The sequence below is a fragment of the Hyperoodon ampullatus genome (assembly GCF_949752795.1).
Source record: "Hyperoodon ampullatus genome assembly, chromosome: 7".
In the NCBI taxonomy this organism is placed as follows: Eukaryota; Metazoa; Chordata; class Mammalia; order Artiodactyla; family Ziphiidae; genus Hyperoodon; species Hyperoodon ampullatus.
Genome location: NC_136920.1, coordinates 109,157,517 through 109,183,157, shown reverse-complemented (window position 1 = coordinate 109,183,157; position 25,641 = coordinate 109,157,517). Strand labels below are relative to the sequence as shown.

The 25,641-nt window shown below is 37.4% G+C and overlaps 1 protein-coding gene across 2 annotated transcripts in view; it reads right to left on the bottom strand.

Annotated features, from left to right (window-relative positions):
* PDGFD (platelet derived growth factor D) overlaps positions 1–25,641 on the bottom strand; it is a gene marked incomplete at both ends in the record, with an annotated part of 235,561 nt that overhangs the window by 26,357 nt on the left and 183,563 nt on the right. For both annotated transcript variants that reach the window (XM_079707658.1, XM_079707659.1), the window contains one exon: positions 2,405–2,467. In XM_079707658.1, the coding sequence (XP_079563784.1) occupies positions 2,405–2,467 (63 nt within the window). The remainder of the gene's footprint in view (positions 1–2,404; positions 2,468–25,641) is intronic.

The following is a 25,641-nucleotide window of genomic DNA, read 5'->3' as shown; positions in this document are numbered from 1 at the left end:
GTGTTTGTGTGTGTGTGTGTGTGTGTGTGTGTGTGTGTGTGTGTGTGTCATAGAAGCTGAACCCTGATTGAAGCACATCACTTCTGATTTTCAGATCCCTCTTGGCATCCTATGCTAAAGGTGGCTAAATTTATGATTCAGTAACAAAATTCCAAATTCCTATTCAACTTTGTATTGTCTGGATCTACAGTTTACCTGGCTCATACACAACAGATGATTTACAATTAGCTTTGTATCATGTGGGTCTAAGAACCAAAAAGTCAAAATGAGCTGGCCAAAGTTAGGTGCATGGCAGCATATGAAAGCTTGAAATTAAAATTCTTCCTCTTTTTTGAAACAAAAGCAGGAATGTCAATCAAGCCATTCAGACACAAGCATAAGCTACTTAAATGGCTCTGAGGAACTACTGGCAAGGAGTTTCCTGGGGTTGGTCCTATCAGTACCTAAGGTGTGGTGTGTATTCAGATATCTCTCCAAGAGAAAGCTGTGGAGGGGATCTTAGTCCCTCAGGAGGAGGAGGCAGTTTAGTCTCTTCTAACATTAGTCTGAAGAGCAAATCCAAACCATAGGTAAAATGTAAAAGTGTCCTTGTGTGTGAGTTTTACTGCTCTTTTCAAGTTTTCACTTGAAACACTAATGATATTTAAGAAAATATTTATGAGTGACTAGGTGACCTAATCAACCCACGAGAATATGTTTGTTTCTGAGGCAATTATATAAGAACTATTTTTGAGAGAAATACTAGTTGGGTGTGCCTCTTTCAACTGCACTGTAAATTTGATCTCACTCAGCTTTTGTTATATGTTTGTAAAATCAATTTTAAAGCTAAGTGAATTACTTTTAAAGTAATGATAAAAATCTGTAAAAATGTTCTGAAAACTGTACACCAGTTTCAACAAAAACAAAGAATGGTTTATACAGAAGTAAATGGTAGGTCCAAGGGCCCTTGCTCCTACTCCAGAAGGTTCTTGAAAATCAGAATGCTGAGAAAAGAAGCTAGGTCTCCCTGGTCTTCTTAGAGGACTCAGCAGAACCTGGACTTGGAACTCAACCCAGAAGAGTTTCCAATGGATTTGGACCTAGTGCTGAGCTTCCACAGATGCACCAAATGGACAGGACAATCCTTCTCTTTAAGAGGACCTGGATTATCCTGAATCAGTGAAGGGTCCTTTAAACTTGATTTCTGCCCTTTGGGCAGGAATGATTAGAAAACCCTGAGCTATCATGTATAAGATACTTGAGAAGCCAGAGGATCTCCTGACAGAATAGACCACTATGTCCTGAATGGCAAATGCTGCCACTGGCATGTACCTTGAATTGTCAGTCTTGGGCTGCTAACTGCCCACACCTCTTGCCTAGCCTCCCAGCTCCTCAGTATTACCTGCCTTATTTTAATTTTCATCTTCCTGACAATGATTGCCTATACTCAGCTAGGTTCAGAGCATGCATTCTTGACCATGAGAAATGAACAAAACACTCTTAATATCACCATTAGAGACCTCACTGATCTCGATTAGATCATGTTCTAGTTCAGCAGCCACACCAGGTGAATTAAATAGTCACAGAATCCATAGCTGAAGAAATCCTGGCATCTGAGGGAATTTTTTTAAAAATCCCTCCAAGAACAAAAGATAGAACATCACTTCTGGAAAAAAATCAACTCTGACTCAGCCACACTAACCCACTTTAGAACCATGGACAAGCTTTCTCCATGCTCTTAATCTTTTAAAAAAACAACTGCATTTATTATCTTGCAGTTTATTGCTACAAAAGTGTTACCCATAAGATTGGTGAAAACAAAGTCTGCTCTTTCTGTACAAAGTAGATAAGTATACAGAATACTGGGAAATGACTAAATTTGGGGGAAAAAAAATGGAGCATGAACCATTTTATAGTTTCAGGGTGAGTTGTGTTTTATTTCCAAGCCAAATAGAACACAAGCCTGGCTTGCACTTAAGTTATGTTACCATAAACATGGATTTTTCACATCTGAAAAGATCCTTGAAAATGCAAAGGTTAACGGCGTCCCCTGGAATATTCAAAAAACTATTTCAAAATTCCCCACCTGAGCTTGGGCCCTGAACTGTTTCACACCATTGATATGTCTGGACAGTCCTTTTGTTGCGACATTCTGCTTTGAAATTGATAAATATTTAAGTCATTGTCTATCCCCTGTTCTTACAAGGGGTACTGACATTTCCTGGAAACCTTTCTGAAAGAGGAGAAAAAATGGCATCTGACATAGCCCACTATAACCTAAAAGAAATGGAAGAACACATCATGTTTGAGATCTGGCTTTGGGTCCAGCCATAGGTACTTCATGCAGCTGAAGTCATCCCAGGGTTGACCTTAGCTACTACTCCATCAGTTGTCTTTGCAGGCAACAGAAAAATAAATTACTTACTGAGATTGAGCTTGTGACTGACTCCCAATTGGTCTCTGAGGCTGCTGCGGGTTGGAAATCTTCCTAGAAGGCAAAGAAACATCCATGCAAGTCAGGCAAACCTCTGTTCAATTCATTACATGCACAGTTTCATCTCAGCCATCTGAATCTTCTTCCAACTAAGTGACAACAGGAATACAGGCTACATTACTGCTGAACAGGTCACCATCTGTCTTAAGCACCTCTCCTCAAGAACCCTTGTCACTCAAGACATGGACAACTGCATTCACATTTACTTATAAACACTGGCAAAATGAAAAATGTGGGGACAGGAGTTCAAATTTTAACTCAGCCATCTACTGACTGTGTGACCTCAGGAAATCTACTCTCCTCTTTTCCTCTTCTGTAAAGGGTTGGTATGGGATGCTTAAATTACAGGGCTGTTTTGAGAATTAAATGCATTGGTTATGTAATTATAATTAGCACTTAAAGTGCTTAATAAAGAGTAATGATAATTATTGTCAGTATTAATGGTTATTTGGTTTGAACTACGCTCTGCATCACTTTCAATCTGTGATCTTTTCAAAGATAAATTAACTGACAAAATGCTATTCCTGACTCTATCAAGAAATGTCAGGAAGACTGGCAGGGGGAAGAAAATGGCCATGGGAGGGACAAAGAGAAGAGAAGAAAGTAGAGAGCAGACCTGAGAAAGTTAGTTATCTCAGAAGTCTTAAAGGATTTGTGACCTCAGAGAAAGAAACTTCTCTTATAAGGCAGACTTCTTTCTGATTTGTCTGTAAGTTTCATGTTAATTACCCTAGTAGCAGTAAGTTTTAAAAACATAATGGGGGGGCTTCCCTGGTGGCGCAGTGGTTGGGAGTCTGCCTGCTAATGCAGGGACACGGGTTCGAGCCCTGGTCTGGGAGGAACCCGTGTGACGCGGAGCGACTGGGCCCGTGAGCCACGACTATTGAGCCTGCACGTCTGGAGCCTGTGCTCCGCGGCGGGAGGCCGCGATAGTGAGAGGCCCGCGCACCGCGATGAAGAGTGGCCCCCGCTTGCCACAACTAGAGAGAACCCTTACACAGAAACGAAGACGCAACACAGCAAAAATAAATAAATTAATTGAAAAAAAAACATAATAGGAAGGAAAGCTGATCCTATCATTTTTACAAGTCACAGATACTTTCTTGACCCTGCTGAAATAAATCACCTTGGATAATTTCTTCCAGCCTGATCAGGGAGTAGGAGGTATTTTAAGATGATGCTGATAAAAAATTCAGCACTCAAATCTGACAGCTTATACACCCAAATATACTGAATGAGAGCTAAGTATCAGGTCTAAATTTCATTAGCATTTTCAGAAGCTGGAAATGTATTTATTAAGTGCTCATGATGAAACTGATTTATATATAAATGTCTACATTGAAGAAATTTTAGTTGTTTACCAGAGGGAACTAAGGCAAATGTGGGCTTCAAAGAATGAACATCTATTAAAAACTGGCTGGGCATGACTATTCTAATCTCAACCTCAGGGAAGAGAGGAAAGAAAGAGAAAATGTGGTCTCTGCACCCTGCAAGACAGAATACATATGAAAAGGGCACTGAATTCTCACAGAAGAATGTGTGCAAACAAATGGAGGTTGGCATTTATATGAGTCTTCATAAACTGGTAAACAGGTGAAAAAAGCAAGAAAGCCAATGGCTTCCCCCTGTCTTGAAGAGACTATTGGTGGGAGCACATATTCCAGATAAGAAACTGGGACATGAGCAATTCTCAGATCAGAGAATTTTCATTTTTACTCATTCATTATATATTTGTTAATCATCTACTGTGATACATTCTAAGCTGAGGGTAGAATCACAAGGAAATAAGAAACTATACTTGCCCTCATGGAGTTTAAAATGTAGACACATAAACAGGTGAACAAACTCATGCAGATGCTGATACTAATCAGGATACCACAGGCAGTAAAAAATTCTACATGCAGAGGAAGTGGGCTTTAGAAAAATTTTGCATAACGAGGTGACTCTTGAGCTGAGTCTTGTAGACTCATAAGTAGATAAGTAAGTAGATGGTTATTTGCAAGAAAGGTGGAGTAGAAGTCTCAGTCAGAGAGAGATCTAGACACTGTGAGGAAAGCATGCAGAAAAAGTAGCAAGTTGATGGGGAAAGTTAATGAGTCAGGTTGGACATAAAGTGTTTGAGGTGCTTATACAATGTCCAGGTAGAGATGTTCAGGAATCCATTTGTTACAGGAGAATGGACTTCATGAGTGAGTCTTGAACTTGAGATATACATTTGGGAATCATCAGCATAAAAATGGCTGATGTATATAATGTGTAATTAATTAAAGCAAGTAATGGATTATATCAACAAAATATGAAAATCAGAAGAGAGACAATCTTAAAATCTTGGAAGTGAAAACAATTTTTAGTATTATCTAGTCCAATCTCTTCATTTTAATTATTAGAAAACCAATTCTCAGAGAGATAAATGGTGTGCTCTGTATCACATAGCCTTCTTCTGGGAATGCTTGGACCAGCAAAACCCATTCCTCAGTACAAATTGTGTGGTGATCTTTCACATCATTACAGCTAGCTTGGATAATTGTATGCCTGAGGGAAAAAGATGGAACAGAGTCCAAAAAGGGAGTCAATAGAAAAGCAGGAAAGGAATAAAGCAGAGTATTGGTAGAAGGTTCTATGTAAATTCTATAAGTATTATAAGATAGGGGTCCAATTTCATTCTTTTGCATTTAAATATCTAGTTTTCCCAGCACCATTTGTTGAAGACTATCTTCTTCACTATCTGGGCTACAGGATTCTAACCAGAAACTTTAACAGGCACAAATGATAAAGGATTTCATTAAATCCTAGATAAAATGTAAATTTATCTTCTGTAAGGAACATGAATATTAGATATGTAAAAGAAAGCAACTATCTTTTACCTTATTTCAAAAGTTTGCCATTATTTATAAATGACATTTAAAATAAGCTTATAAAAGGGAATGATATCCCTTATAAAAATAAAATACAGAAACTCCAAACTTTAGCCCTGAATGGAGAATCTCTCCATGGGAAGGAACACAGCAATTTTACTTTCTAAATCTATCCTCACTATGATCATTCTCATCTCTTCCCCCATAACCTCCCAAATCCAAGACACCAGTAAGTCTGCCAACTGCCTGTTAACTTTCTCCATGCTTCTACCTTTCTCCGTAGAGTCCACATTCCACATGGCAGCTGGAATTATCTTTTTTTCCCAGCTTTATTGAGAAATAATTGAGATAAAACACTGTGTAAGTTTAAAGTATATAATGTGATAATTTGATAATATGTATATATTGCTAAATGGTTACGACAATAATGTTAACATATCCATCAACCCACATAATTACAAGTGTGTGGGTGTGCATGCGTGTGTGTGAAAGAGAGTGTGTGGTGAGAACATTTAAGATCTATTCTCTTAGCAACTTTCAAGTACACAATACAGCAGTCACCATGTATTAGATCCCTGGAACTTATTCATCTTATAACTAGAAGTCCGTACCAACATGTCACCATTTCCCCAACTCTTCTGCCCCTCGGCAACCACCATTCTACTCTGTTTCTATGTGAATTTCAATTGTTTTTTTAAAGATTCCACATATAAGTGAGATCATACAGTTTTTATCTTTTTTTACTTAGTTTACCCAGGATAATGTCCTCAAGGTCCATCCATGTTGTCACAAATGCAGGATTTCCTTTTTATTGTGGTTTAAATATATATATATATATATATATATATATATATATATATATATATACATATATATATATACATATACATATAAAATATAAAATATATATAATATATACAACATACATATATATAATTTATATATATCATATTTTCTTTATCCATTCATCTATCAATGGACACTTATGTTGTTTCCATGTCTTAGCTATTGTGAATAATGCAATGAATGTGGGGTTGCAGATCTCTCTTCAATATAGTGATTTCATTTCCTTCGGATATATATCCAGAAGTGGGATTGCTGGATCATATGGTAGTTCTATTTTTAATTTTTCAGGAACCTCCATACTGTTTTCTATAGTGGCTGCACCAATTTACATTCCCACCAAAAGTGCATTAGGGTTTCCTTTACTCCACATCCTCAACAACAGCTGTTATCTCTTATCTTTTTTATAATAGTCATCCTAACAGGTGGGAGGTAATATCTCATTGTGGTTTTGATTTGCATTTCCCTGATGACTAGTGATGGTAAGCATCTTTTCATGTACCTGTTGACCACTTATATGCCTTTGGATAAAACGTTTATTCAGGTCCTCTGCCCATTTTTAAGTCAGATTATTTGGTTCTTTTATTTATTATTTTTTATTTTTTTTGCTAGCGAGTTGTATGAGTTCTTTATATATTTTTGATATTAACTTCTTATCAGATACATAGTTTGCAAATATTTTCTCCCATTCTACAGGTTGCATTTTCATTCTGTTGATTGTTTCTTTGCTGTGTAGAAGCTTTTTATTTTGATGTAGTCCAACTTCTTATTTTTACATATATTGCCTTTGTTTTTATTGTCATATCAAAAAAAATCATTGCTAAGACCAATGTCAAGGAGCTTTTCCCCTATGTTTTCTTCTAGGAGTTTTATGGTTTCAAATCTTACATTTAAGTCTTTAATCTATATTTAGTTAGTTTTTGTGAGTAGTGTAAGATCGGGGTCCAATTTCATTCTTTTGTATTTGCATATCTAGTTTTCCCAACACCATTTATTGAAGACTATCTTTCCTCTATTGAGTATTCTTGATTCCACTGTGAAATACTGATTTATTTCTTGGCTCTCGATTCTATTTCATTGATATCTTTTTAAACTGTAAATCAAGTCACTTTTGTCTTCTGCTTAAAACACTCCAATAGCTATCCATTGTACTCAGGATCTGGTTTTATAAGAGCTGACCACTGCTTGCCTCATCTCCTGGTGTTCTTCTCTGATTTGATGTTCTACAATTCTCACTAACTCCCCTCTCACTACACTGGCCTTCTTACAATCTTTCTAATAACACTCCAAGCTTCTTCTCCCTTTGGATCTAAATTTGTTGTTGGCTGGGATGCCCTTTCTCCAGGTCTTCAGTGACTGGCTCCTCATCAGTTGGTTCTCTGTTCAAGTATCATGTATTTAGAGAATGTCTTTTGAACTCTCTATTTAAAATACTCCCACTCTTTGTCATTCGATTCACATAACTGGCTTAATCTTCTTTAAAGCATTTATGATGAACAGAAATTATTTTATATTTGTTTTATTGCTGATTATCTCTTTCCCCAACTAGAAAGTATGCTCTTGAATGTCAGGGACCTTGTTTATTGTTCTCCATTCTATCCCAAGTTCCTAGCTAATTTTGGTACAGACTCCAGTTTCTCTGGTCCCCAGCGTACTTTCAGGAAAGACGTTCAGCTGCTACCCTCCAGTATAGGCAAGCAATACAGATGGTCCTCAACTTAAGATGGTTCGACTTTATGATGGTGCAAGTGATATGCATTCAGTAAAAACTGCACTTTAAATTTTGATATTTTCCCCAACTAGCAATATGTGGTATGGGTATACTCTCTCCCAGTCATCCACGAGATCACGAGGGTAAACAACCGACACACTACAACCATTCTGCACCCATACAGTCATGTTGTTTTTCATTTTCAGTACAGTATTCAATAAATTTCACGAGATATTCAACACTTTATTATAAAATAGGTTTTGTGTTAGATGATTTTGCCCAATAATAATCTAATGTGTGTTCTGAGCATGTTTAAGGTAGGTTAAGCTAAGCTACAATGTTTGGTAGATGAGGTGTATTAAATGCATTTTCGACTTATATTTTCAACAGGTTTCAACCTTGTCATAAGTTGAGGAAGATCTGTAGTTTATAACCAGAGTCCTTTCTGAGCAGTTGGTGCCTATGTCATACTATTTGTTACATATTTTTAATATCATCCTGGGTAGACTGCTAGTTTTTCGAGCTGCAGTTTAATGAAAGACAAACTCCTTTTTCATTGGTGCTGAAAGGCACTGCCCTTAGCATTACTTCAAGAAATGCTAAAATGGAACAGTGAATAATCATTTAAAATGTATCAAAACAGTCTAGCTTACAAAAACACATTTCTGTTCTTTGTTACAGCAAACTCCAGTAAGTGCTTTAAAAGCCATGTCCCATTCTTCTGAGGAGAGAGAACTGTTTGCTAGGTCCAAGAAGTCAGGACACATTCAGCCCTTGATTTCCTTAGCTCTTGCTCCTGAAAGGCAGTATGTTCCATCCTAGAAGAAAGGAGCTGATATTTTGGCTATTTTGTTCCCTCAGTCAATGTGGGAATCTTAGCCCTTTGGTGCTGTGGGTACCTTACTGAGGTCATCTAGGGTCTAATGCCCTCACTTGAGAGACCAGCAAACTGATGGTCAAAGAGAAAATGACCCATCATCCCCAAACTAATTAATTATTACTGGAGTCAGCACTAGAACCCAATAAGCTATTGTGTATGTCTTAGTCACATGCTCTTTCCAATCCACCAAATAATGACATGTATCATTCTATAATTATAGGCATCTTAATCTGCACTGCCTTAATCTAATAAGAATTAATTTATAACACTATAAATTATAATAACTTACTCTCAGCTCATGTCCTAACACTAAAATAGTTCCTAACTATATGTTGGCAGTGAAACTCATTATTCGGCATTTTGAAATGAAACTCCTTCATTCTCTGCATTTTACTATTTGGAGTAGTATTGAAAACATAGATATGGTTCTCAGATCTTCACTTTTTAAACAGCTTAGTATGCATAGTTTGGTTTGTATAAGAAAAAGTGTTATAGACTAGAAAGTTGGGGAGGTATGTAAAAATAAAATCTTAAAAGTACTGCATAGAATGCAGATAAATATTTATATAATTGTAGTGTGGAAGAGATATTTCTAAGCATGAATGCTGAAGTTGGAAAACATAAAAATTGATACACCTCACATACATAAGTCATTGTATAAATCCAAAAAATACCCAAAACAGAACTGAAAGCATAATGACAAACTAGCAAACATACTGGTAACAGACACAACAGATAAACAGTTGCTATCCTTAAAGTAAAATAAACTCATAAATGAAAAGGTTAAAAAATACAATTTTGCTAGGAAAATGTACAGATTATCTGATTGTACCAGGACTGACACAGTGGGGAAAAAAAAAATTGACTGGGGGTGGTGGTGGTGGTGGTATGCATGTCATCGTTTACCTAAAGCCTTATATGTTATATTATTAGATTGAATGGTATCACCCATGTAGTCCCTGGTAGAAAATAAAAGCCTTCTTATAGAAATGTTTCTCACCAATTGCTAAATAGAGAATTGTTGAAAGATAGAATAATAGAGAATTGTTCTAGAATGATCACATTTGGTTCCACCTAAACCATGGCTAATGCAGCAAACTTTGATGTTTTTAAAAACGGCCACAGAAATATGCAGTTCTTTTTGAAGCAGTATAATTTTATTTTATTTCAGTTTTTTTGTTATTGTTGCCTTCTTTCCTTCTTTTTTATTTATTTATTTTTCTTTTCTATTATGTTTTATTACAGGATATTGAGTATAGTTCTCTGTGCTATACAACAGGACATTGTTATTTCTCAGAAATATGCAGTTTTTAAAAACAGCCACAGAAATATGAAGTCAGCTCAGGGTCAGACAGGCATTTATCTGGCTCTGTTTGTGGACAGTTTGCCCACAGGCTGAAAGCAAATACAGCTGGGGATAAAATAGCATTATAGGTAACGAATATTTTCAATAATAATCTCTTCTATTAAAGTCTACAATATGAATAGGAATTTCCATTTTCAGAAAGGGTATCTCCAGATAACCCTTGCTTGCCGTCAGTCACCTTGAGCCCATCCCAGAGGGCAGGTGGTATATCACAAGCTAATAAGTGAATAACCTACTCATTCCTCTCCCAAGGCAAGCTTGCACACATTTATTCATCGAGTGCCTGCACTGGATGTGCAAAAGAATCCTTCTCCTCTCCCTTTATAGTGGAGTTGGGGACACTTGTCTTTTGAATCTTGTTGCCAGGCCAGTATTCCAAAAATTTGGGATGATTAGTTGTACCACCTGTTCCTGGATCTCACAGAGGACGGCTGTTCATTTTTATCCTAGGTGATTATGCTGTATGTGAGTAGATGAGCCATGAACTGTCCATTGCTCAGAGGTCGTATTCTACCATCTCTTAAAACAAAACATATGCAGTTACTTGGGGTTTTTAAAAAGTATTCAGTCAAAACAATCTTTAACTTACCAAGGATGACTTATTTTGGAAAAGTTTTAAAAGACTTCCCTAATTTTGAAAATTTTCTACTGTTTGCTGTTTTATATTCATTCTACAGAGGCAAAAATTAAAGAAATATCTCTCTTATTATATTTGTGCTTCTTGACTGAATTAATGCTTAAAGGTGTTTCTTTTGAAATGCAAAAGAAACACAGAGGGATTTGTCATGATTCATAAAACAATAATGAGCAAATACACTACAACATTTATTCCTTCAGTGAATTCTTCATTTCATGACACTCTGCTCAGTTCATGACCCACTGAGGGAAATTCAAATAATGCTAAACTTGGAGCCCTGTGCCCTAGGATCACTCTATGGGTGAGATCCTTTAAAACAAAGACTTCTGATACTTCAATACATGAATTTCTGGCATGCAGTCCAAGCAATATATGTGGAAATGATACATCAATGTCCTAGTGTTCATAGGAATAGAATAAAGCAAGTATTGAAAACTCAGTTTCAATCAAACTCTGTGATCCAACCAAACCTTTACAAGTGTATTTCATTATATGCTTATCATCAAACCAGCTCTTTTACAAGTATTAAGGGAAAAGCCTTGGTTGGATGCCAGCTTTTTTTGGCAACAACATGTAACACAAGGATATCAATAATTCAAGGATCAATAATTAACAAGAATCATCAAATGTAAAATAGATAGCTAGTGGGAAGCAGCCGCATAGCACAGGGAGATCAGCTCGGTGCTTTGTGACCACCTAGAGGGGTGGGACAGGGAGGGTGGGAGGGAGGGAGATGCAAGAGGGAGGAGATATGGGTATATATGTATACATATAGTTAATTCACTTTGTTATACAGCAGAAACTAACACAACAATGTAAAGCAATTATACTCCAATAAAGATGTTAAAGTAATAATTAACAAGAATCAAAGAGCATCTTTCAAAGTTAGAGAATTTGCCTGTGAAATTTAATAACATATATACTTAGAGTTATAAGAAGCTGTGGGCATGAGCCATCTGTTATTGGAAATATAATTTATATAAAATAAATATACCTTTAGTAACAAGTATCTCTCAGAGATAAGACATACTTGCAGATTTCCACTGATTTAAGAGTTAATTTTACCACTTTTTCATTTATCATTAGTAACAATGAAGTTGTATAATGTTTTAATTGAAAACTTCTAGGATTCATCAACTAATCATCTATGTATTCTTTTTTTTAACATCTTTATTGGAGTATAATTGCTTTACAATGGTGTGTTAGTTTCTGCTTTATAACAAAGTGAATCAGTTACACATATACATCTGGTCCCATATCTCTTCCCTCTTGTGTCTCCCTCTCTCCCACCCTCCCTCTCCCACCCCTCTAGGTGATCACAAAGCACCAAGCTGATCTCCCTGTGCTATGTGGCTGCATCCATGTATTCTTGATGCTAATGTCAAGATATTTTTAAAAGTTCACTTTTCTTCTTATAAGATAAAAAACTTTTTATAGTTTCTGATTTCTTCAGACAGAATTTAGTCTGGGAAGTTGCTCTCAATACGATAAGCAAAGATTAGAGCAAACACCAGTCCAACGGTAAATAAGAAAGTTTCTCTGACAAGCAGAGAAGAGGTCATGAGAGTCGTCTTGAGAACTAAAGAAGTTCTGGAGGTGTGTTTTCAAATAGAAAAAGGGTGAACAACCTGCAATTATTGTTTATGTACTATGACTTGAGGAAAACATAAGGATCTTGGAGAGGAGAAACATATGATGAAGTAGGTGGTTAAAGCCTGTGTTTGCCAAACAAGGACGTCTTGGCAAAGGGCTGAACAGGAAATTGTAAATTGCAAGATACAACCTTGCTAATAGCTTTCACTGTGCTTGGTACACACAGATGATAAATGAACATTTAATTTACATCTAGAAAAATACTGCCATAGGTCTCTCTGCAATGTGTTGCTGAAAAGCTCGTACATATTTAAAATTTGTGAATAGCTCTTGTAAACACAAGAAAGTTGTTTAATATTAAGAAAACCCTATGATTGTTTTGTAGCAACAGCTGCTTTTTATGGAGCCTATATTATGTGACCAGCACTATAGGAAACCCTTTACATACGCTATCCCACTCATCATTTCTGTAGCTTTAAGAGATGAGAAAGTAGGGAGACAAGGTACTTAAGGAACCTGCCCATGGAATCAAGCCTGGTTATTAAGAGGCTCCATGGATACCTGAACTTGAGGATGATTCTTCATGCTCTTTCATCTCTGCTGAACTATTCCTCCTTTCATTTATAAAGAATCCTTTTATAAGATAAACAAATACCCTTGATTTGTGCTAAGTACAGGTTTTCACACATTCCTTAAATGCATTTCAAAAAGAACATTTGGTTTGGTTCACCAGTAGCCTGAAGATTATTAAAGATTGTGCTTTTGATAGTGCTAAGCTAATCTTAAAGATTATTTTCACTACCAAGCGAAAATGGATGGCTGAGGAAATTACTTTGCTACCTCAGGAAAATTACAAGTTTGAAATGAAGAAGAGAAATACTGACCTGAATCATTCATATTTTCATTTCCTTGCACTTAGCACAATGCCTGGTACACAGTGAGAACACTTTGTTTTTTGTTTTGTTTTAGTTTTTGTTGAGGGAGGAAGTACTGTTTCAAACTCAAAATCTGAGAAACCATTTCACTTTGATTGGATGACTCTGTGCTGATATTCACACTCCTAAGAACTACTAAACTTCTCTGTACTTTAATGGTGTTATATAAATGGATTATCCTTATCTTGGCCAAAAGCTAGTTACATTATTAAGACAAATATTAAGGAAAATGGGAATTACAAACAATATGAAGATTAAGGCCATATCACAAAAATCTTTTAGCTAAAAGCATTTCCTCTATGAACTCAAATGATTGCATTGCTAATTAAAACTCCTAAGATTTTACTTTAAGGAGAAAATACCATTTAAAGTTCAATAGTCTAAACACAGCTTGTCATACTACCAGGAAAAAAGAGCACTGGTGAAACATTATTCAGCAAGTGACAGGTTTATAAAGGGGGACATCTCATAAAAGAATCAGGGCAAGACATGCATAAAGCATTCAAAAAGCTGTTCATTCTTGGTCTTCCCTGGTGGTGCAGTGGTTGAGAGTCCACCTGCCGATGCAGGGGACACGGGTTTGTGCCCCTGTCCGGGAAGATCCCATGTGCCGCAGAGCAGCTGGGCCCGTGAGCCACGGTAACTGAGCCCGCGTGTCTGGAGCCTGTGCTCTGCAACGGGAGAGGCCACAACCAGTGAGAGGCCCGTGTACCACAAAAAAAACAAACAAAACAAAACAAAAAAAAACCTGTTCATTCTTTAAAAATAAAAATATTGCCTAGGGAGGTGACTTTGTGTTCTTGGTGACACATTTTTTTCCTGTACATATTAATCCTTATCCTTACACTCGACCAGTATGCTTTCACTGGTGCTGCAACGCAGCATAATTATCATTTGGCACTACAGGCTACACTGAATGTGAAATATTTAATAGACATGTTTATATCATAGAACTATGTAAATGAAATAACAGTTAATTCAAAGGACAACCTTTTTCTTGACCTGACTGTAAGGGGGTTCCCACACTCATTTATGTGGTTAAACTGGAGAATTGGTTACTGTAACGTTTGAAACAAAAGTGTAGTACCCATCCCCCTGCAAATTACACTTCACAGAGGTGAGATTAGCGCATTCTTGACCTTGCAGTTCCTCTTTCCACTCCCCACTCAACCAGCAACTAATCAAAGCAGTCTGCAGGTTTCGGATCTCTAAAGCAGACTTGCCGTCTGCATTAGGAGCTGACCACCAAACACACAGGTCGTGAGCTTCATCCTGTTAAGGCTGGTAAAGCTTCACCCAGAGAAAAACTCAACACTCTGGCCAGACTCTGGTTAAAGCCAGTGAAGGAGGCCTCCTAGGAACAGATGTGCAACTCAGCCCATATAACTTCATCATCACTCCTGAATAAACAGCTCAACGTCTTCTCCTACTGGTTGGGAAAATCATTTTGAATAGGACAAAAGGTGTTTAGATGAGAGATCCTGCAGTCTGAATCCTATCAGTTTGTATTCATGGGTTTTTACAATTCCTTTCTACCTTTGGTTATCATCAGTTAACTTCTGCTTGTCCTTACATTAGCAGTATTCATCAGCAGTTTCAGTGAGTGAAAACACTAGGCTTTGCACAGCAAAATTTTAATCCCAGATTGGCTCTCCTTTGCTTCCTGCTATACTTTTTTGTATTATCACATGTTATGTACTTTAAGAATTCACTGCTGCATTCATCTAAGCCAAATATAATTACAAAGGTATTTTTGCTGCCAAAGAAAAAAATACAATGCATGCCAAAGTCAAAGAGAAAATACTCTAGGGTTTGGGTAAACTATTGCTTTTTCTCTACTGGACTGGGAAAAGTCAGGGCTGACTAAATTGTTGCCCAGGTTCAAGGATTAGCTGAGATATTCCCTGCATATGGGTTTTTTTTTTTTTAGGAATACTTCATGTCTCATACTTAAACCTTGTACCATTTCTTATTCTCAGCAGCACAATTTTAGAGCTGGAAGTGATCTTACAGATCACTAGGTTCAAAGTTCTATTCTCTATCTACGATTTTTGAATGGCCAGAGTATATAACTCACTGTGCTGGTCACTGGGTAATGCATAGATGCATAAGATGTAAAACTGCCCTTGAGGAATTTACCATCTAGATTAATTCTAATTCCCCACTCTTGTCATTCCCTTTCACATAAGCAACTTTTAGTTCCATAATGGCTTATCATTATGTGAAATTATCTTGTTCATTTATTTTTGTACTTGTTTCCAACCTTGTGTGTTCCCATTAGAATATAAGCCCTGGGGGGTGGGATGTTTTCTAACGTTCTCACTGCTCAACCTCCAGCATTTACAATGGGGTGTGTTAACTAACATGCTTTCAATAAATACTTGTTAAATGAAAGAATAAGTAGACATTGGATTACTGTGAGGATCAAGCGAGATGATTCATGTAAAGCCCTAGCACACTGGCTGCTACACAGTTGAGTGTTAGTTAATAAATATCTGTAGAATGAATAAATGAACAACACAAGATCTCTAGAAACAAACGTCTCAAAGAAGTGGCCTGGAGTTGACCCCTAGATGATAATCAGGGCTTCTGATAGTAAGGGGAGTAGGGAGGTGGAAAACAGGGCATGAACAAAGACATAGAGTGGCATGATCTTGGACCTGTGAGTCTGCCCTGTGCCCAAAGTAGCAGGCAGGAAGTGAGGCTGAAAATGGAGTAGGACAAATCAGGGGGTCTTAAATGCCAGGCTTGGCTTTTTCTTTTTCATTTTCTTTCTTTCTTTTTTTGGTGGGGGGAGGGTAGGGCATTTAACCATTCATTCAACAGGTATTTGTGGACTTCCATTATTAGTGACTACATGACTCAAGTTGCTGCAGATACAGAAATGAAAAAAGCATCAAGGTCACTGCTCTCAGAGAGCTTTCAAACTGACTATCCTGTGCCTACACGCAAGTAAATCAAGTCCCTAAAAGGTCAAGTGTCAGCCTCATCATCAGATCTGATGCCTGGAGCCTAGGTCTCTGGACATACTGTAGAGCATTGCTTTAACTCATAGGAAGCTGGTTACTAATAAAGCCACATCTCCCTTGCTCCTGCTCACATGCATCCCCTTCTGTGTGTATGAAAAAAAAAAAAAAGTTCTATCATCTTGAATTCAGTGATCTTAAGCAACATAATGGAGTTCCTAGAAAATAAATAATAAATAGAAGATAGCTATTCGGAGAGATGAGAATAGTGGAGAAAATTGAAGATAAGAAATTCAGTGCTGTTGGTTTGAAAGAAAACTTTCTGGGATGTCAGTGATCTTCTAAGGCAACCTTAGAATTAGGAGATATTCCTTATTTTGGTAATCAAAACCCTAAAATGATAATAGCATTCTCCACTCAAATACAATTTAGTTCTATTTTATCCCTCAGCAGGATGCAAAATTGCCTTTCTTCTTCAAAGAAGAGTTAGAATGTTTGCCTGATGAGAAGATTCAATAGATGAGAATCCCTTAAGTATTTTATCATGACCCCTGAGGCTGGTCAGCAGGGATTGATTTGGTAGGATTACTAAAAGCTATGTCTAAACCCAGCAGGGATCATAGAGACAGAAGCTAGAACACAAATGGGCATGGATGGCTTTCATGGATGGCTTTCATCAGAGGATCTCTAAGTGCCAACAAAATAAAAGCAAACCACATCTTTAAATGAAGAGCAGGGAGGTTGAGAAACTCCTTTGCTATTCACCTTGCTGAATAAGGATTGAAACATTTTTAGTTGGTAGAAGGGATTTGATAATCAGTGTGTTAAAGCATTTTTTTAAATGTTGCCTTGGAGACAGAACACTCAGAATCAAATTCTACATGGAACACTGACTGTGTGACTTTGGGCAAGGTAAACTGTGCTTGAGATTCCTGATTTGTAAAATGGGAAAAAATACCTTTTCCCCCCAAACAGGGTTAGTTGAGGATTAAATTCGATGACTCATGTGAAACTAACTGGCACAGGTGGACACTTACTGAATACTTTCTGAAACTAGTACAGTCTTTCCAATATATTATCTTTCTACTGGAAAGATGACTATGTAAGACCTCTGCAAAGATGGGAATCACCTGTTACAAATTCTGGAGCCCGACTGAATTGGATCCCAACTCCACCACTTACGAGTTAGAGTCCTTGTACCAACTACTAAGTTTCCCTGTGCCTCGATATTCTTATCTGAAAACAGAGATCATAGTAATTCCTATCTCAAAGGGATGCTCTGAGGATTAAATACATCACTATATGTAAAGTAATAAAAGTGGCTGACATGTAGAAGAAAATCTTTATCCTTAATACATTTTTTCCCTTAGAAGAAATGCTGATTGGTCTATCCAATCTACAATGACCTAACATACTAAATGTACATTAAATGTACAATGGCCTAACATCTAAAATGTACATTAGAATTTTGAAATTTTCGGAAAGCTTAACATCTCATCTCATTTCACTCTCCCCATCTCCATGTGAGCTGAGTACAGATACATTAGATAAAATAATTGTCTGGGTCTACTCAAAGAGAAGCTTTTCTGATTTCCTGCCTGGTCATTTCTACCACTCGGCATTTTCCTCGTGTTAGGATACACCCCTCCAGGCCCATAACTGCATCCACTAGCCTCCCTACAAAGGTAGTTCTGCTCCATCCCCCAGCAAATTACTGAGTGCTTACTATGTGCTAGATACTGTTCTGGGCATACTCCAGGGAATACAGAGTAAATAAACAAACATGGTGAATTTGGCCATATGGGGAACAGATGAGACAGGAACAGATGCAGGTAAAAGTACTCTGCCAGCTGTAAATTACTACACATATGTAAAGGACTGTTATTTATGTATTCTTCAAAATATCAAACAAAAAATTTTGAAAGGGTGAGAACTTGCTTCAGAAATATCAATAGTTGAAGGAATTTAAATCTAAAACCTTTATATGCATATGTAAACTACTGATTCATTCAGGAGTTCAGCTCATTCTTGGACTGGGTCATCTTTGAACCAGTCTCTTATCTCTTGGTAAAGTATTTCTGCATCTAAATGAATTATTGCCTTTTCTAACTCATGAATTAAAATTTGTAATTTTGGAGCTGGAAGGGGCTTCACAAATCATTGACCAGTGCTTTCAGTTTCCAGGCGCTGTGCTGTCCCTCTCCACTGGGTCTGTCTTCTCAGGGCTTCTCCTGGTTGCCCTCCTTGTGGGAGGACTGCACTTCCTGTCCCCTTGATGCAGCCTTGGCCATGTGACTTCCTTTGACCAAAGGAATGTGAGGAGAAGCTTTAAAACACGTCATGTGGTTCTACCATTGCTCTTTTCCCTCTGCTGCATGTCCCACATGGGGCTGATCCTTCAGGCCTGAATCTTTCAGTGGAACACTGTTGTAGGTGATGAGCAGCTGATGTGTAACCTGATTGAAAAGTCAAGCTTTTTTTTGTAAGCCACTGAAATTTTGGGGTTGTTTGTTACTGCAGCATAATTTATCAAACTATGACTATTTCAGGAATCAATGGCCAGAACTATTACTTTCCAATGGGAACACACCTAAACTGATGAGAAAGCCAGAACTAGGTTCCATGTCTCCTGACTTCTAGTCCAGATTTTTTCTATGCTAGCACATGCTTTAAGGAAAGCTAGTCCTTCTCTAAATAGTTCTTCAGACCTCTAGAGTGATTTCTAGCTCCACATTTTTTTCTTCCCCAAACCCAGTAGTGTCAGTCCATGAACACTGCCTTACTCTGTAGTAGTCCTCTCCCAGTTTCTGTTCAGCTTTACCCCCGGTCAATCAGTGTTGAAGAAAGATGACGAAAAGCTTGTTGTTTTCAGAGGCAGCTGAAAATATTGGAGGGATCAATGGCTGTGCTGTATGAGATACACAGGGAACAGGTGGAGGCAGTGGTTCTCCTGGTACAGGGTGGGAGTGAGGTACCCATCTACCGTGAGCCCAAGTGCTACTGCAAGATATACCCCAGTCTTTGTGCTCTGATCCCATGATTGCTGCAGTACAGTGTATACTTTTATGACATTTCAGCCAATAGTATCTCAGGTAATATTTACTTTTACATTTTAAAACGGTAGAAATTGTCCCAAGGGTGGTGGAATGGGGAGGGGTTAATCCCATACTAGATGTATTTGAAAAACACTAATTCTTCTTCCATATTTGATCAACAACATAAGTGTAAGTTCCTTCAAGGAAAAAGATATTGGCATTTAAAATAATTCCTCTGTACAGGGAAACTTGACATAAAACGATACACACGCCTTGATACACAGACACAGGACTACATTCACTCTGCTCTCTCTGCATCTGACATGTGAGAAGTCAGGAAACTTTGTACAATTTAGGATGTTTCTTTTCTTTCTTTCTTTTTTTTTTAAGAACAGGAATTTCTTTTTTTTTATAGTTTTTTTTTTTTTTTTTTTGTAAATTTTATTTATTTATTTATTTATTTTGGCTGTGTTGGGTCTTCGTTTCTGTGTGAGGGCTTTCTCCAGTTGTGGCAAGCAGAGGCCACTCCTCATCACGGTGCGCGGGACTCTCACTATTGCGGCCTCTCCTGTTGCGGAGCACAGGCTCCAGACGCGCAGGCTCAGTAATTGTGGCTCACGGGCCCAGCCGCTCCGCGGCATGTGGGATCCTCCCAAACCAGGGCCCGAACCCGTGTCCCCTGCACTGGCAGGCAGACTCCCAACCACTGCACCACCAGGGAAGCCCTAGGATGTTTCTTTAACAATCATCTTTTGAATAATCTTTTGAAGATGTAATAAACACATCCTATATTACCACATGATCTTTCATTTTACATAAAATATTGAGTTAGGGAGGATATTACGGGTCATTTAGTTCATAGTCTACCAAATGCACCCATTGTTTGTAATCATCCAAAGCTGTAGCCAGTGGTCTTTATTTCTAGTTATGGAAGCTCTATTTTAAAATAAATCCAACCGTTGTAAAATTCCCCCTTGATTTTATTTGAATTGGATGCAAGGTTTTGCACAATATTGTGTACACTGCTATTTAATGGGATGTTTATGGGTAGAAATAATACAATTAAAATTCAAAGCTTTTGTCTACACGCAGAAAAGAACCCAGTGCCCATGGGGTGGGGGGAGAGTGGGTTGGGTAGAGTTAATGCTCCAGCTCACACCGTCTATCATGTTCAAATGCTGACCATAGTAGTCTCAACCCTAATGTGAAATTCATTGCCCTTCAGAGGTCTTTGGTGAACTCCTGTCATTCTGACTGACAGCTTTAGAGGAGGCTTCCTCAATAATAGGAACATCTGTGCTGAGCATAATGGAAAACCCTGACACTTCAACAGCTTCCTGATATCTAGGCTGGGAGAAAGAAAAGCCTCCCGGCCTCTCTCCCAGCAGACTGGATAGGAAATAGTGGCAGCATGCGTGGCTGGTCTCAGACTCTCTTTCATAGAACCTGATTCAGCAAGTTGACAGTATTGAGTGCTTCTGCCTTTAGCACTTAGCTATTCTCAAAGGGAACAAGAAAAAAGAGGGGACCTTTTTCATATTTCCTTATGATATGAAGAGAGAACTGTGCAATAACATTTAATATATAAAAGCCAAAGACGATTTGGGTCAGGCAAAAATCATCTAATTAGAATCATTTTATTCTCAGCTATGTCTAGGACGCTTCCTATAGAGTATGGAGGGTAGAATGGGGGTGGGGAAAAAAGGAAGAAAGACTGTTCAGAGCAAAATGAGTTTGAATTTAACCACTGTCAAATAAAGCTGCATTAAGGAAGCTAGATATTTGCTTGACTGCTTTCTATGGCTCCATTCATTTTTGGTCGTCCTCAGTGGGGCTTGTCAACCTCTACAGTTACTAGTCAGCCAATGTATATATTAGATTTCCTCAGGATAAGAGAAAAACATCCCTGTCTTGTGTTAAGTGGAAGATACTATCCTTTCAAGAGCAACAATAACCAAAAAATGTCACAAACTTTTATAGAAGATAAGAACATAAGTTAACAAGAATCTTTTCTCTGAAGAGAACACTGCATTATCTTCTGCCAACTTCTTAGTTTACTGATGGGATAGAAAGCTGATGATTTACTGTACACAGTAAAGAATATTGCTTTTGGGAGCTGTGTTAGCCTGCACCCCATATTCTCTTCAAAAATAAAAAGGAAACTTTAAATTGGATTTCTGACATTGGTTGAATAGTTTTAGTCTAAAAACTATTGAGTAGATTAATTTTAAAATGGAGTACCATAAGCACAACATCACTTCTGATAGACTACCATTTTGTGATGTCTTTTAGAACCAGGCATCATTGTGGACAAACAACCCTTACACCTTCGAAGCCCTCACTGACCACTCTCTCCTGCTCTCCCCTGAAGATAGTACTTCCCTCCAGGCCTGGCTAATGAGAGCTCTCACTCTGAAACCCTGCTAGGCTGGGGCACGTGGCTGTGGGCTGCCTTTCATCTGGCTTCATTCTGAAACTTCCAGACCATTGATATTTTTAATACAATATATTCATACGGGTCCAAGTCTAACTGTTAGAAAAGGGATGCCACTCAGACACAATCAACATTATGTTTCTTACATATTCTTTTAAAGACATGGTCGGCATATGTAAGTAAACTTATAATCACCTCCTCTGAAACACAGCCACTCACCTATTATTCCCTACTTGCTCTCTACATATTGCTGCTTCTATTAAAGTTCTGGTCACTTCCCCATATTTACTAAGGACCACAGCATCTGTGTTCTGGTATTTCTCTCTACTTCGTTACCATCATCCTGGATGATGTCAGTGTCTATGCAGATAGCATAGAGAAAATACCCTTCACTCTCAACTCTAGTGTCCCTTCTAATATACTCTCATTTCAGCCACTCCCTCTTCATCTGAAATCTGAAAAGCACAGTGCACTCTGCAGCCATGCCTTCCATATCCTTGCAAGCCCTTGCATTACTTGCTGCTATCTCTCTCTCTTCATTCACTTAATACTTCCATGTTCCTCTAAGTTATCAGTCTCCTATTGATCTTAGAGACCTCATAATCCATCACTTCAAGTCCTCTCTTATCAATACTCCCTTACCACCTAGCTGTCCTCGGGTACCCACCCTGCAAAAGCCATTCTCTAGAGTGATCCAATCATTCTTCACCTGGATATCTGCTTGAGAAAAATTACAAACCCATCACACTATGTTGTCTTTCTTTCTCATGTATCTTTAACCTTTTCTCTACCTGCCTGTCCTATATAACCCATAAAAAATGATTGAGTCTCTTTATCAGTTAAAGGGCTATTTCCTTCATCTAACCTCTCTGGGTATCATTTCTTTAAATCTGTGTCCCTTTACACTTAAACTTCTTAAAATAGTAGTTCACCCTTTTTGTTTACTGCAAATTTGATTTACTCTTCATCTCATGGCAGCCTGATTCTTGCTCCGTCACTCACTGATAAAAAGACTCTTATTAATATTTTTAATAGCTTCTGAGCTCTCAATGCATCCTTTCTAACCTTTACTTGACTTGGTTTTAACAATAATTTATACATGAATGATGCCTGACTCTGTATCCTAGGCCAAGAAATCTTTGTTGATATCAGATCATTTTGCCAAATTCCTTCTGGCCACCTCCCATTGGATAGCCCATAATCTCCATAAACTCAACATGTCCAAAATGGTACTCATCAGTTTTTCCACAAAACCTGCTCATCTTCCTGTGTTTCCTTTCCTAGAAAAATACAATCACCTTCACTTAATTGTGTACATCACACATTTAGGAGTCATGTTGAAATATTCCCCAATTAGTCACGAAATCCTTCAGATTATATTTTCTTAATCCTTCAAAACCATGTCTTCTAGTCTCTGCTTTAATTTAAAAGTTTATCATATCTCTCCTGGATGACTATGAGAGCCTCCTAACTAGTCTTTCTCTATTCTTGCCCAACTTCAATCTGTCCTCCACTGACCTGCCATATTGGTCTTCACATGTAAAATCAAAACAAAAAGTGCTATACTATCTATGTAACTTCCAAGGCCCAAATCCCTCAGAGTTTCTGAACAGCTTGCAGTCCTTTGATGAGTACATCAAAATCTTCATGACTTGGTTCCTGTCATCTTCTCCAACTTTTCTAGCCAGTCACTCATATTTCCCCAAGGTTTCAGAATTATTTCATGCTTTATCAGCCTTCTCAAATTTGAAGAGGTGTTCCCTTTGCCTGGAAAGTCCTCCCAACTCTTTCCCATCTAGCTAATCTCACCTCATCATTTAGAACACAAATTGAATCATTCCCTTTGAGAAGCATCATTAGTTCTGATGTAGATGCTCCCAACGTTGTGTTCCTAGAGTATACAAAGATTTTTACAGTGTACTTTTTGTTTACCTTCATGCTTCCACAGTAGCCAGTATAGTGCCTAGGACATATTAAGTTTTCAATAAAGACTCAAAGAATAGCTGGGCTTTTAGGGCATAATGTGACACATGTCCTTCTCAGATTCTTAAAGAGGATCCATTATCTATCAGCTGGGAATTTAATTATTAAGTTTAAAGACCATATTTTCAGGTGGCCAATTCATTTTTAAGCTATCTTTATTCATAAAGGTGGCTTAAAGTTAAAGATTGACTTATGGGTTAATGATTATTTCTATTCTTAAACATTTTAAAATGTGTGACAACTAAATATTCTATAAAGCCACCTTTTGGCAGTGAGACAGCTGTTGACACTTAGTTTTAGCTCCAAAAGTGTTCTTCTTCTTCTTAAACTATTGAGGTATTGTCCTTAACATAAATACTATGAAGGTGGAGTAGCAGGTGACTAATTCAAGTGTTTTAAGGGCACTGTTAAAAAACATATTTTCTCTATATTTCTGTCCTTTGATATCCAAGCTACTTATTCAGGGGATTTTAGTACTGAAATGGAAGATATTACAAAGATTCTCATAGATTCAACTCTGTGAACAGGGTCAAAATCTTTTAAAATTTATTCACTACCCATATTTGATTTATTTTAAGGTGAAAAATGTAGATTCTGATAGCAACAAAATACTCAGACCAAACAACAACGTGGTTTTCATAATAATGTTAATTCTGGAACTGGAAAACTCTAAACTTGAATATTGTGAAAAGGAAAGACCATCTTATAGGATGTAAAACATTTAATATTAAAAAGAAAACCTTAGAAATTTAAAAGAAAGTAGATCATCTTCCCAAAATAGATGATCATGTGTAATCAATTTGAAAGAAATGGAAAAGATGGCTGTGCTAACTATGTACATTGTACATTTCATAGGGAGTAAATTATTAACCTGACAAAGGTCCCTCAGAAACTCCAATAACTTGCATAATGTACATGTATAGGGTCTTTGTGGGGGCAGATTTTGCAACATATTTTAGACATTCTTTATATGGCAATGTTGATATTACATAAGATACAGATTATCTCAGAGCTGAAAGAACATAGAAATTTGTGAAATTATTTCTCTATTAACAATTGCTGCCAAATGACTATTACATTATATCATACATAGTAGAGAGTAAGTGAGTTTTAATTTTAAAAAAATTGTTAGGACTCCTTTGGTGTCACTGAATCTAGAAGTGGAACTACTTTACCTAAGATTTCAGTGGAGAAAGTTCTATGAAATATAGCAAGTGAAAACAAGCTATGGAGGAAACTGTTAAGATGTTGCAAAGTTGTCAAAACACAAGAGCGCTCCAGTCTGAAACTAGGAATCAATTGTTGATCTGTGCAGTGCATCGGTAAAATGGAATCAGATTACCAAATCATTCTGCAAGTACCTTAGTATAAGATGTTGACAAACTTCTGGGGGTTTAGAGAAGAGCTGACTGATTAACAGGCTGAGAAAAATGACTTATGAGACAAGATTATAAAAACTAAATATATTGTTCACCAACAGAGGAATTAAGTACTTGATGTACATTACATATAAAATATTTAGGAGAATGACTTAGGGGTATGATACAAATTTCCAAGAATCCAAAATGTGTCACCATGAAGGGAAAGAACTGTTTACGATGTTCCCTGAAGGCAATAACTAGAAGTCAGAGCATGAAATTGTATAACAGAAAATGTAGCCTCCGTATCTACAAAGTTTTCCCAGCAGTGATATCTATTAAATTGCAAAATGGTCTCACAGTGGAAGTAGTAGAAAAGCCATCCTGTAAGTCATTTCACACCAGAGTGGACAAAGTACTCAAAGACATACCTTTGGAAAGAAATCAACCTCACTCATGTAATGGAGAGTATAATGAATGACCCAAAAGAGCATTCCATTTCTGCTTTTAGCAGTGTTATGTGTTTTTCACTGAGCATCTGTCTTCTATTGTGAATATATTCATATCATAGC